The following is a 13489-nucleotide window of genomic DNA, read 5'->3' as shown; positions in this document are numbered from 1 at the left end:
CGGGCAATTTGGCTTCTATTTGCATTGAAGTCCACCTGCATCTTCACACAGGCCCAGCTGGCTCGTACGGGGTCCTCTAACTGTCTACAACACAGTGGTCTTGAAGCCAGGGTATCAAGACACCAAACAGCTGTGTGACCCTGGGCCAACCTCACAGCCTCTCTGGGCCTGGTTTGCCGTGCAAGTGCCAGGGAACAGGCCACCCCTGCCTGCAACTCAACCACCGAGACATGACGCAGAGAGGAAGACCACCTGTGAGCAAGATGAAGAGCAATAAACATTTCAAAGGCTCCGCCAGTCACAAGGCATCAGTGGACGGCCAGACATCCCCGCCCTAGACGCAAGCTGACTCCTGGGCGCGCGCAGTTTCTAGAGCTGTCTCAGAGGGTACAGCAGGTGTCTGCGGGAGTCTGAATAAAGCAAAGCCGTCCCTTTCTAGACAGACAGCTGGATAAAGGGGGCCCCAGCAGTCAGCCAGCATGCCCTCACTCCACCATGCAGGGTGTCTGCAGCCGCCTCCAATCCCAAGGAGCTCACTCTAGTGGGGGAGGAGATGCAGGGGGCTATGGCAGGTCGCTTCCCCCACCTCCCCTGTGAGAAGGTGCCCCTTCCAAGGTCGGCGTCTTGCTAAACGCAGGCTCGGAAACGGGGGAGCAATTTATAGGCAGGGCAGTACAGTGGTCTTCAGGTCACAGGCTGAGGTGGGGGTGAGGGGGGGGCTCGCAGTTGTCTGCCCGCCCACAACCCATGACCTCAGATGGTGGGAGGAAAGCCCTCCATGGGGTCTCCGGGTTGACTTGCTGTGGGTGGTGTGCAGGTGTCCTCGGCTTCTGGGCTTGTAAGCTGCCGCTCCCGACACCCTGGTTTGCTGGCTGGCTCAGCGGTGTGTTCTCTCAGCGCTTCACTGCAGATGTTTCTTTGCAGTGTTTCCTCTCTGCTCACCCCAGCCCTGGGGCTCCTCGGATAGCCGAGCACACACTTGTCACCCCAGCCCTGGGGCTCCTCGGATAGCTGAGCACACACTTGTCACCCCAGCCCTGGGGCTCCTCGGATAGCGGAGCACACACTTGTCACCCCAGCCCTGGGGCTCCTGGGGTAGCCGAGTGTGCACTTGTCACCCAGCCACAAACTGTCCAACCACTGCTTGCCTCCAGAGAGCATTTCTCCTGCCGGGGCGCTCCAGGTCTTCAGCAGCTCTCAGCGTGCCCCTCGGAGCTGCAGCCCATGGTGCGCACTCCAGCCTCAGCCACCGGCCTTTCTTCGGAGAGCTCCACTAAACCCTTAAGCCCGGGGAGTCGCCCCCTCGCTCCCCCTCTTTCAGAGAGTGTGTTTGTTTAGTGCTGAAACTTCTGCTTTGGTTTTTCTTATAGTTTCACGTGTTCTATGAATGTGGCTTGTATGAACAGCCCGAATCTAAATATCTCACAGGAGAACGATGAGGCTTTCTATCCCTGTGGAGAGGGACAGGCTCAGAAACCTGCAGGGACGGTTCTACCCGGTCCCGAAGAGCCGCTATGAGTTGGACAGGCTCTACTGACAGCAGTGAATGAGTGAGTGATATGAACATATATTAATTACCTTTACCAAGGTATGAATTTGAGGACATTGGAATGGGTCGAAAATGAAATGCAATGCTTGAATGTCAATATCCTAGGCATTAGTGAGCTCAAATGGACTGGTATTGGCCGTTCAGAATCTGAAAACCAGATGGTTTACCATGCCGGAAATAACACAAGCAAGACCAGGGCGTGGTATTCCTTGTCAGAAAGGGTCTTGCTAACCCGTCGGGCAGCACAATGCTGTCTGTGACTGGATTCTATCTATCCACCTTCACGGCACTCCAGTCAGTGCACCTGCTATTCAAATGTATGCACTGACACCCCCCCCACCCTCAAGTGATGAAGACACGAAGAATTCTACCAACGACTCCGCTGGAAACGGATCAGCCATGCAGTCGAGATGCACTGCTGGTCACTGGCCAGTGGCATGCAAAAGCCGGCAACAACGAGGAGGAGCGGTCGCTGGGAATGAGGCCCTGGTGCGAGAAAGGAAGCTGGACATCGCAGGACAGAGTGTTCAAAACCAAGGCCTCATTCATAGCAAATACCTTTTTCTTTCTCTCATTTTTTCAGCAACACAGGGACTTCTCCAGATGGAACACAAAGAAATCAAACTGACAATATCTGTGGGAAGAGACGATGAGGAAGTTCCATATCAGCAGCTAAAACCAAACCCGGGGCCAACTGTGGAACAGACCATCAACTGCTCATAGGTAGGTTCAGGAGAAAGCTGAAGAACACTAAACCACGTCAACGGGAGCCAAAATACAGCCTTGAGTCTATCCCACTTGAACTTCAAGAACAGACTGACCAATTGAACACTAATGACGGAAGACCAGATGAGCTGTGGGAGGACATCAAGACCGTCATTCACTAAGAAAGCAAAGGTCATTTAAAAGACAAGAAAGAAAGAAAAGATCAAAGTCAATCTCAGAAGAGACTCTGAAACTTGCTCTTCCTCACAGAGCAGCTAGAGCAAATGGAAGAAAGGATGAGGTCAAGGATGGAAACTATCGAAGGGCAGCTCGAGAAGGCAAAGCCAAATCTTACAACAAAATGGGCAAGGACCTAGAAGGAGAAAACCAAGACGGAAGAACACGCTCAGCACGTCTGAAACGGAAAGAACCCAAGAAAACATCCAAGCCTTGAATTGCAATTTTGAAAGATCCTATATGGCAAAATATTGAATGATGCAGGAAGCACCAGGAGAAGGTGGAAAGAATACAGAGTCACTGTACCAGAAATAACTAGTCAACAGCCCACCATTTCAGGAGGTGGCTTGTGAGCAAGAACCAGTGGTGCTGAAGGAAGACGTTCAAGCTGCACTGAAGGCATTAGCCAAAAACAAGGCTCCAGGAAGTGACAGATACCCATTGGAAAGTTTCAGAAAGCTGAAGAAGCATTGGAAGCACTCACTTATCTATTCCAGGAAATTTGGAAGACAGCTACCTGGCCAACTGACTGGAAGAGATCCATATATGTGCCCATTCCAAAGAAAAGAGGTCCAACAGAATGCTCAGTCTACAGAATGAGATGATGGATATACGACACAAGTAAAATGTTGCTTCAGATCACCCAACAACAGTTGCAGCAGTTCATTGACAGGGAACTGCCACAAGTTCAGGAGATTCAGAAGAGGACTTGGAACAGGGGGTACCAGATGGATCTTGGCTCAAAGCAGAGAATACTAGAGAGATGTTTCCTTGTGTCTCATTGCAGGGGCATCCAACTGTGTGGGCCACAATAAACTGTGGGTCACCTTGAGAAGAATGGGAATTCCAGAACACTTCACGGTGCTCATTCGGAACTGGTACGTGGACCAAGAGGCAGTTGTGTGAACAGAACAAGGGAATGCTACATGGTTTAAAATCAAGAAAGGTATGCGTCCGGGTTGTATCCTCTCACCATACTTGTTCAATCTGTATACTGAACAAATCATCAGAGAAGGTGGATTTTATGAAGAAGAGTGTGGCATCAGGATTGGAGGAAGGCTTATTAATAACCTGCAAGATGCAGATGACACAACCTGGCTTGCTGAAAGTGAGGAGGACTTGAAGCCCTTGCTGATGGAGATCAAGGATTGTAGCCTTCAGTGTGGATGACAACTCCACATAAGGAAGATCGAAATCCTCACAACTGGACCAATAGGTAACATCATGATAAATGGAGAAAAGGTTGAAGTTATCAAGGAGTTTATCTTACTTGTGTCCACAATCAATGCTCAGGAAGCAGCAGTCTGGAGGTCAAAAGACCTATTGCATTAGGTAAATCGCCTGCATCAGATCTTCTTAGAGTACTGGAGGGCAAGGATGTTACTTGGAGGACTAAGGTCTGCCTGACCCAAGCCAGGGTGTTTTTATTGCCTCCTATGCATGTGGCAGTTGGACGCTGAATAAGGGAGCCCGAAGGGGCACCGATGCGCTTGGACTGTGGTGCTGGTGAAGACTACTGAAAGCACCATGGACGGCTAAGAAGACAGAGAGGTCGTCTGGGAAGAAGTAAGGCCAGAGCACCCCTTAGAGGCAAGGGTGGCAAGACTGCGTCCCACGTACTTTGGACACGTTGTCAGGAGAGAGCAGCCCCGGAGAAGGGCAGCGTGTTTGGCAAAGAGCAAGGGAGGTGAAGGAGAGGAAGGCCGTCCATGAGACAGACGGACACAGTGGCCGCATCTGGGGCCCAGACACAGGGACTCTGCTGAGGGAGGCGCAGGGCGGGCAGCGCTTCGTCCTGTTGTGCCCACGGGTCTCTGTGGGTCGGAGTTGACTCAACGGTGCCTGACAACAACGACAACAACAGGCCACGTGGGAGCCCTGGTGGCATCCTGGTTGCCCATCGGGCTGCTAACTGCAAGGTCAGTGGTTCAAAAGAAAAACCAGCAGCTCTGAAGGAGAAAGACAGGCCTTCTACTTCCATAAGGAGTGACGGGCGGTCCGGGCAAAGCACATGGGCAGCTCTACCCCGTCCTCCAGGGGCACTAGCAGGAGGCATGGACCTGGTGACAGTGAGTCTGTTGGTCTGTTTGCTTGTTTTCCATTGTTGCCAAGGAGCCCTGGGGAGGCAGTGGGGTAAATGCTGGGCGGCTGACTACAAGGTCAGCAGTTCAAACCCACCAGTTGCTCTGATGGGGAAAGATGAGACTCTCGGCTCCTGAAAACTCTTCGAACTCTGCAAGAAACCCACAGGGGCACATCCGCCTTCACCTAGAGCCGGGGTCCTCAAACCTTTTAAACAGGGGGCCAGTTCACTGGCCCTCAGACCCGTTGGAGGGCCGAACTATAGACAAACTCCTATGCACACTGCACCTATCTTATTTTGAAGTTAAAAACCAAACGGGCAATAGCACCCAGCAGGTTGGATAAATGTCCTCGGCAGGCCGCCTGTGGCCTGAGGACCCCTGAGGTCCTAGAGGGTCACTAGGAGCTGGAACCAACTTGATGGCAGTTTCCCACCTTCCCTTTATAGCTGGGCTCAGTGAGCTACGGCCTGCAGGCCCAGCCCGGCCCGTGGCCCGTGTGCGTAGCCGCTATACTGGGGCCGCGTTGTCCTCAAGTTGATTCCAACCCATAGAGCAAAGCAGTCCCATGAGGTTCCCAAGACTGGAACGTTCTAGGAGCAGACTGCCTCATCCTTCTCCCAGAGTGCAGCTGGTGGATTTGAACTGCCCACCATTCAGGTAGCAGCTGAACGCCCTGGGCGAACAGGGCTCCCTTCTTACAAGTGAAATGGCTGTGTTGACAGATAGGAAAGGAAAGGGGAGAGGAGACACAGCAGATCATTTCAGGGCAGTCCTCTGAGGCCCACAAAGCCCCCTCCTCCCATCTGACCTGTTCCTGCCAGCATACCCAGCACCCTGGTGAGCAATGCCACCTCTGCCTGGTTGTCAGACTGATTCTCCCTGTGGAGAGCCCCCCCCCCAGCCCCCCACCTGCTGGTGTGGCTCATTTCTGGTGGTGTGATGGACACCGTGGGAGCTAACAGGTGGAGTATCCAGATCACAATGCCCTTCTTTAAGAAGATATTGATTTTTTATTAGACAATAACTTTCCTTGCAGATCAGTGGGGTCCCTCCAAGGCTGGTTTCCCATCATTATCAGCACTAGGAAGGACACTCTCCTGGGCACGATCCATGTCCCTGAGACACGGCACTCCTGGGTCTGCACGGAATGTCCAGGGAGCTGACCGACACCTCTCCACTCGGAGGCCCCCCAGCTGTGTGCAGGCAGGCTCGTGCCTAGTTCTTTGGCTCATGGCTCCCCAGTGGCGCCCCGCCCTCGGCCTAGCTGTGTGAGGGCTGTGCTTCCCACGCATGTGGCTTAGGACTCACCTGCAGACTAGCTGAGTCCCCTCTGAGGGTGTCTAGCTTCTTCTCTGATCTGCCTGCTGCCCCCCGGCCCCCGGCCCAGCCTCCAGACCTCTGCTCAGACAACAACAGTGTCCTTGGGAGCCCTGAGCTCTGTCCCTCCCCGCAGTCTGGAAAGGGCCCCCAAGCAGACAGTCAGGGGGTCAGGGAGCTCTTCTCAGCTGTTGCCCCACTTTTTCCAGGGGTCACAGACCTGTGTTCCCTCCTGTCAACTCCGGAGATGGTTCGGTCCGCGCAGTGCTAGTTTCCTGGTTGTTTATGGCCGGAGGGCTGGCTGGTGCTGGTTTTTCCAGCACGTCTGGACGTGGCACACAGTACCTTAGGGATTCTCATGGACTCATCCGGCCTTCTCCAGTGGGCTCTGGGCTCCCAGAACACCGGAACTGTGTGCGGCCCCTCTCCTGCTCTGGTGTGGGCTATCCAAGGTGTTTGAGGGTCTGCTTTGGAAGGTGCTCACGGGACAGTCTGGTCAGGGCTTTATTAGAGGTATGAGCAGTGTCCAGGAGACACCCCCAAGAGAAACCCCAAATCTGCTAGTAACGTTTAGGAAAGCCTTATGAAGAAGGTAACCGAGATGGACAAGATCCAAGACATCATTTCCAAGAGGCTAAGTGAAAGAACATGGATTTGTTTGTTTTAAGAGTATTTAGGAAGAGCAGTGTGCAAAGACTCAACGAAGGGAAGCACCTTGGCACGGGCCAACAACAGAAGCAGCAAAGCAGACGTAGCCTGCAGTGTGGGGATGGTCCAGGGCACACATGGAGCTGAAGGAGAATGTCTGGGTGATGCTTCACGTGGGGACTGTGAGCTCTTCCAGTAAGTTCTGAGGGGTCTTTAAGCCAAGAGAGACCTGGGGGATACTTGCATCTTAAGGATGGTCAAAAGTACAGAGACTACAGCGCAACAGGAATGGGAGGTCTGAGACGGAAGGATGGAGCCACCACAAGATATAATATCTGACTCATGGGAACCCCAGACAGAGAGGAGGGAAGTGGACAGAAAGTACATTTGAAGGATTGGGGGTGGCCGCCAAGACGGGAGGCCAGGAGAGCAGTCTAGGTAGCTAAGGCCCCTAGGAGAGGTGGTGGAGATCGGTTCCTGAGACACGTCGGAGGCTGAATCCACGTGGTTCAGTGATCTGCATCCCCCCAACAGGGAAATCATCGACAGGCCAACCCAAAGAAGAGAGAGCGAGGCTCCTGGGCTGGGCACTCAGAAGCCAGGCAGCACTTAGCTCACCACCAACTCCCCAAGCGCCTATTTGCAGCGCACCACTTGGCAGTGTTCTCCTCATCTTAAATTGTCATTTAGAGTTGGCACAACTTGGATGCTAGAAATCGATGGGGGAAAAAATTGGAAAGGGAGACAAAGGACGAGATGAAGAAGAACCTGGTGAAAACCGGTGCGCTTCCAGGGCCCATCGTTCCCGCCAGGGCAGGGGGCTTGGGGTGGAGCCGAATGAATGCTCAGGAAGGCCTTCCGTGCTCAAATACCAGCTGGCAGCGGCCTTGGCCAGACTTTCCCGGGGGGAGTTCGTGAATGCTTCACGCAGCCTCAAAGCAGAGGCCAGCCTTGGCCAAAGGGAGTGCTGCTCCACGGCTGGGGGAGGCGATGGACAATGAAATGTGCTGCTGCTAAATGCCGAGCAGAGCCAGGAATTTCTGGCTGCAGCCATCCATCCTCCTCAGGTGCTGGGGCACAAGAGAGTCTTTCCCATAAACGGAAGCCACACCTGTTACTCGGCACTCCAGCACTCAGAAGGGGCGTGTACCTGGACATCAACCTGGGCAGCACGATGCCTGTTTGCCTTGGTGGTATAGGGGGCCAACGGGGCCAACGTGGTGACCTTGCCCCGGCTCAAGGCTGGGTGCCGAAGAGCCTGTTGCCACTGCCACTATCTCTACAGCCTCTGCACTGGGAATGGAATAAACAAGGGCAAGGCCACCCATCTTACCCAACAGGCAAGGCACCTCGCACGAGGGGGCTCGGCTGTGTCAGGTGAGGCCTACCCCCAGCTTCTAGAGCAGGGCAGGAACGGGGGGGCAGAGGGTGTCCTGCGGCTTGCGTGCACACACACACACACCACTCAGAGCTCCCTCCCTCCCCCATCACCACAGGGCAAAGATCCCCCTGCAGCCTCAGAGAGAAAGATTTGATGAGACTTCCTTCGCCCTGGAGGAAGGAGGCGGGGAGGAAATCCTGGCTGCAGGAAGAGGGGACATCAAGACGCTGGACAGCCTGGCCCCCACAAACTTCCCACCTCACTGGGGTGGCAGCCGAGAGAGACACAGACGGAGATGAGGGGCTTTCCCAGGGGCCCCCGAGAATGACCCTGTGGGTTTGTGTTGGACTCCCTGCTCACAGGAGATCCAGTCCCAGGCTCAGGACACAGGGCGGATGTGTCACCCAAGAGGATGACCACAAAACAACAGGAGGCTGTGTGCACACGCTGGCTCGATCACGGGGCACCCTGTGCGGCCTTCACGGAAAGCTGGCATGGGGAGCGGGACCCTCTGGCACACCCTCTCTTCGGAGAAGGAGACTGGGACCTGGAGACACCAAGCGGCTTGGTCCACAGCACAAAAAAACAGGTCCACATCCAAACGCAGCCCTCCAGGATTCTAGGAGGAGGCTAGGGAACCCAGAGGCCCGACTGCAAGGTGCCCGGCTGCTAACTGAAAGGTCAGCAGTTCAGCGCCACCGTCTGCTCGGTGGGAGGGGAGGCCTGACCAGCTGCTCCGGTCAGGATTCCTTGTCGTTGATAGGTACTGGTGAGCCTGTTCCCACCCCCAGCTGCCCTGGAAAAAGCATGAGCCCAGCCCTGCACCATCCGCCCAATCATGTCCACGTTTGACCCCATTGTTGCAGCCACGCTGTCAGTCTGTCTTCTCAAGGGTGTTCCTCTTTCTGGCCAGGCCTTGACTTTACCAAGCATGATGTCCTCCTCCAGGGACTGGTGTCACCTGATGACACGTGCCCAAAGTAGGGAGACCAAGTCTTGCCAGTCTGGCTTCCAGGGAGCCTTCTGGCGGGACTTCTTCCGAGACAGACTGGCCCGGTCTCCTGGCTGTCTGGGGTCCATAGGCTACTCCTGACCCACAAGATCGCCCCAAGGCATCGCGTCTTCCTCAAGCTTCCTGACTAGCATCAGCCCAGGAAGCCCATACGGGGCACTCTGCCCGGTCACCCGGGGCCCCCATGCATCCAGATCACCTCAGGGGCGCAGAGACCAAGGTGAAGGCTATTGGCAGACAGAGGCCACCCACGTACCTGGTTGCAGGAAGAGTGCTGACGCGGGTGAGGAACACGGACGGCTCGACCTCCACATGCAGGCCCAGAGAGATGCTCCGGTAGTAGCCCTCCACGTGGCCCGGGCCGCCGGAGTACTTGAAATTCAGGATGGCTTCCAGCGTCTGCAGAGACAAAGCAGTGGCGAGTCAGTCTTCCCCCCCTCGAGGGGTCAGTGCTGCCCTACAGGGGCAGGCAGGCTCCCCACTGGGAAAACACCTTAACACCCAGCCCTCTCCAACCCCGGCCCCGCCTCCCTTCAGGTGTCCCCATGTCTCAGACTGAAAATGAAACGGGGATTCAAAAAACCCACAGGGCTCTGTGGTCAGGTGCAGCATTGCAGAAAGAAAGGTGTATTTCCATCAATGGTGTTTCTTCAAATTAAGCAGGAGGGGGCATGCTGACCCCCTGCTGGCAGGGAGTAGACGCCAATGAGCTACGGCCCCCTGGCACTCCCTGTAGGCCCCCAGAGAGATGGACCCACGGCGGGACTAGGAACCAGCGCTCCCAGGAAAGTTGGACCCTGCAAAGGTGGCGGCCTCCGGGCGGGGAGCACTGAGAGAGGAGGCGGCGTAGCGAGAGAGAGTCCACACCAGCTCCAGCCCTGAGCTCCACAGTCCACCACAGGCCTGAAGACCAGTGTCGGCCAACAGTGGCCCAGGGACCAAATCCCGACCACAGCCTGCCTACGCCTCTGTGGAGCCTGGGAGCCCAGAAGGGCTTTTACAGTTAGGAGCTTGTCAAACAGAAACAGAAACGCAAAGAAGTCCCGGGACTCCGGCTCCCAGAAACACGTCCTAGAAGGTCCTTACATGGAAAGTTTGCTGTCCGGTCTTCAGCCAAACGGGAGACAGGTCTGAAGGGCAAACCATAGCACAGGGACGTAAAAACTCCTTAGAAGCCAGCACCCACAGGAGGCCACGGGGCATTTGCCCAAGGTCAGAGTTCAGCAGGCAGGAGGGGACAGAAAGGCGGAGGCATGGATGCAGGAGGCAGGGAGAGTGAGTTGGGCAGTGAAGTGACGTGGGAGGACTATGATCTAGGGCGTAAGATGCCAAGGACGGAGAGAAAACGAGTCAAAAACGGTGATGGCCCCACATGCACCGATGTGCTTGACGCCACTGCTGTCGGGGTTGTTACGAGAGCTTAAGGGCCTCAAAACAACGCTCGCGAAATGAAAATAAATAAAGTGGGTGCGACATGGCCAGCGCACACTGATCTGCCCTCGGAACCGTCACCTGGTTGACGGTGAAAATTTAAAAAGCAAAACCACAACTAAAAACCCCTGCTTGCCAGGCAAGTCCTTGGAGGCAAACCGAGGACCAGACCTCAGATGAAGAAGCAACGGCTCCGTGGCTGCGGCACCACACGCAGGAGGAGCAGGCGACAGAGGTTCCAGGATGGGATGCTGGGGGGGAAACTACACATTTTTAAAAGAATGCTGTGGAAACTCAAGGAGAGACGAGGTCCTGGAAGAAGGCTCCACCACTCACGCTGAAGCAGCAAGCTGACCTCGCACTCAGGGGAGCTCGATACAGGTGGTGGTCCTGTGCCCCCCGAGGTGATCTGCAGACCGGGCTTCTCCCTGACTGTGATCTTGGACAGGGACCAGGGCCTTGCTTCCAGTCCAGCTTGCTCTGGGGGCCCCACGGAAACCTGCTGGCTGTCGCAGCCACATGCACGGCTTCGGTGACAGGGGGCCAGTGGCTATGCCTCACGTGTCCCGGCCAGGTGTCCCCTGTGGAAGGCAAGAATTCTGCCAACCTCTGAGCCCCCAGACTGCCAACGAAGCATTGCCTCTGTGTCTGTTCTGACTCACGGGGACCCGACAGCCACCACCCAGGGCACAGTACAGTGGCCCTGGGGGTTCTGAGGCTTCTCATGGTCACTGGAGCAGAATGCATCATCTTCGCCCCCTGGAGCGACTGGTCGGTTTGAACCACCAGCCTTGTGGTCCGCAATTCAGTGTAAAACCCAGTACGCCACCAAAGCTCCTTGTCACCAGACTTCGGTAAGGATTAAGGGAGAAAATGTGGCCGGGGAACCAGTAGGCACAGTTTCTGCACACGCTTTCCTCCCTCTGCAACCTCACACCCTTCTGACACCCTGGGCGAGGTGGTTTAAAGGGGGAAGAAATGAGGTGAAGCCCCAATTTCCAAGACCACTGTTCCACCTTCCCCTGCAGCCTTCCCCCTCCCCCACCACACGGCCTCCACTCTACATGCTTACCAGCTCCCTTCAACATCTGTACAACCACCAACACCTTCCCGCACGTTCTCCTCCCGTATAAATCCTACCTCTCCTCCGTGACTCAGAGAAAGCTCCCCTCTAAGAAGACCTCTGTGCCCCCCACTCGCAATGCGTCCCATGAGGTAAAGCCTCAAGGATCACATTTGGGCTTTGCTAAAACCCGGATCCCTCTCCCATTCATCTAGCCCAAAGCTATTCCCACCGTCTCAAAAATACGCGAGCTCTGCTCCTCCCTCGTGAGCGCGTCTTATGACTCGTGAAGCCCCAGCCTCGTTAGCAGCAGCAGGTGAGACCCCCCACCCCACCCCACCAGACGCACGCCCACATAAGCCTTTCTGGAAAGACCTTCCAAATCCAATTCTTGCAGATGTACCGCCCGGGTTCAGGCTTCCTGCAACGGGTGCCTTCCCTCACTCTTCCTTTCAAACACTTCCTGGGCATCTTCTGGAGATGAGGGCTCGGGACAAGACAACGTCCACGTGGTCCCTGGTCTCCGAGAGCTTAGGACATGTTGGACGTATGACCAAGTGAACTAACCAATAAGCACACGAAGCCCACTCTCCACCCCACATGTGGGCAACCGCTTCCACTGCGAGCAGAACGGTCAAGACCATGAACAGACCTTCCTGCCGTGGCCTCAAAAAGCCCAAACCTGTGAAGCGAATGATCAACGTCACACTGTTTGCTGTTTCTTTTCTCTAAGGCAAGACTTCACAAGCCCCTCCAGGGAGGGATGTGATGGACACCACTCGGGAAACAAGCAGAAAGAGGGAAGGAAACTCCGACAGAGAGAGAGATGGCTGTGGAGGCCGGCACAGAGACCAGAGCAGCCGAGCGGAGTCACGCGCTGCTCTCTGCGCCGGCGGCGGCGGCTGCGGGGCTCCATGGAGGACCAGGGCAAGACACCCGAGGGAGAAGCGAAGCTGTCTCGTTTGTGAAAACCAAGCACAGGAAGGGCTCGGTGGAGTTATGGGACCCTATTACTGCCGGTTCCTCCTCGATTAAAAAAAGGAAATGAAAAGCTTCCGCTCCCAGTAAAATGAGAATATTTTAATAAAATCACCCAAGAGGGCGGGTACGGCAGAAATAAAAACCAAAGCGCAAGGGTGAGCAAGCTCTCTTTCGACCGGTGCATCATGGGGAGCAAAGCACCCATCTTCCAACATCCTCCACAAGGTGTTTTTCTTCTGAAAGCATTTTCTAGCCCTTGCTTTGAGAGACGGTTCTGATCAAAACAAAAAGCAATGGGGAAGTAGCTAAAGAAAAAATTGGGGGGATTTTTCATTTCCAGGCATATACCTTCTTATGAAAGCTAAAATGATTGGCTTTCATCCAAAGAAAAGAGCAGAGGGGATTGGACAACAGATGGCAAAGGCAACAGAGTGCGAAACATGCGAGAGGGCAAACGAACCACGAGCCGCGCTTTCAGCCGGTGCGATACTAGACCATGGTGCATACGGGAGGGGACCCCAGGGCCGGCTCGGCGGCCTTGTCTGGAGGAGGCAGACCAGCGCACCAAGGAGGCTGGACAAGGCAGCGCAGACCCAGGGAGCAAGTACTTCAGCAAGAGCCTGCCTCGCTCCCTGCCTCCGAGTGGCTCCTGACTCACGGCGCCCCGTTGGGACAGAAGAGAATCTCCCCGGGCGTCTCCAAGGCTGCGCCTCTTTGTGGGAATAGAGAGCGTCAGCTTTCTCCCGAAGAGGAGCTGGTGGTCTCAAACTGGCCAGGGGTCTGAAGCCGGACGATCCCCAGAGCTCGTCCTGGGCTGAGAACCACTCAGGTCTCCATCCGTGTGCCAAGCGGGGAGAATTCAAGTGTAAATGCTGCTCGGGGCTCATCATCAAACATGTTTGAAAACCAGCCTTGTAAAGATCAAGGTGATGGTTGCCAGAACCATGTCAGACCTCTTTCAGGGAACAAAACAGAATTCAGACTCTCAAATATAACTTCTGTGCTGTCCGTCAGCAAACAAAAACTCACCAGATGTAAACAGCTGGGAAAGCTGACCCATAAAAAGATGGGAGAATACGGG

At 55.1% G+C, this 13489-nt stretch overlaps 1 protein-coding gene across 1 annotated transcript in view; it reads right to left on the bottom strand.

Moving 5' to 3' along the window:
• The window catches only part of TRAPPC9 (trafficking protein particle complex subunit 9), a 313018-nt gene that overhangs the window by 100150 nt on the left and 199379 nt on the right, over window positions 1-13489 (bottom strand). Inside the window, exon 16 of the mRNA XM_045286911.1 lies at window positions 9190-9332. Coding sequence (XP_045142846.1) covers window positions 9190-9332 — 143 coding nt within the window. The remainder of the gene's footprint in view (window positions 1-9189; window positions 9333-13489) is intronic.

Source organism: Echinops telfairi, unplaced genomic scaffold, assembly GCF_000313985.2.
Source record: "Echinops telfairi isolate 266 unplaced genomic scaffold, ASM31398v2 ScPeMD7_1;HRSCAF=3_0, whole genome shotgun sequence".
Lineage (NCBI taxonomy): Eukaryota > Metazoa > Chordata > Mammalia > Afrosoricida > Tenrecidae > Echinops > Echinops telfairi.
This window is presented reverse-complemented; position numbering and strand designations above follow the sequence as displayed.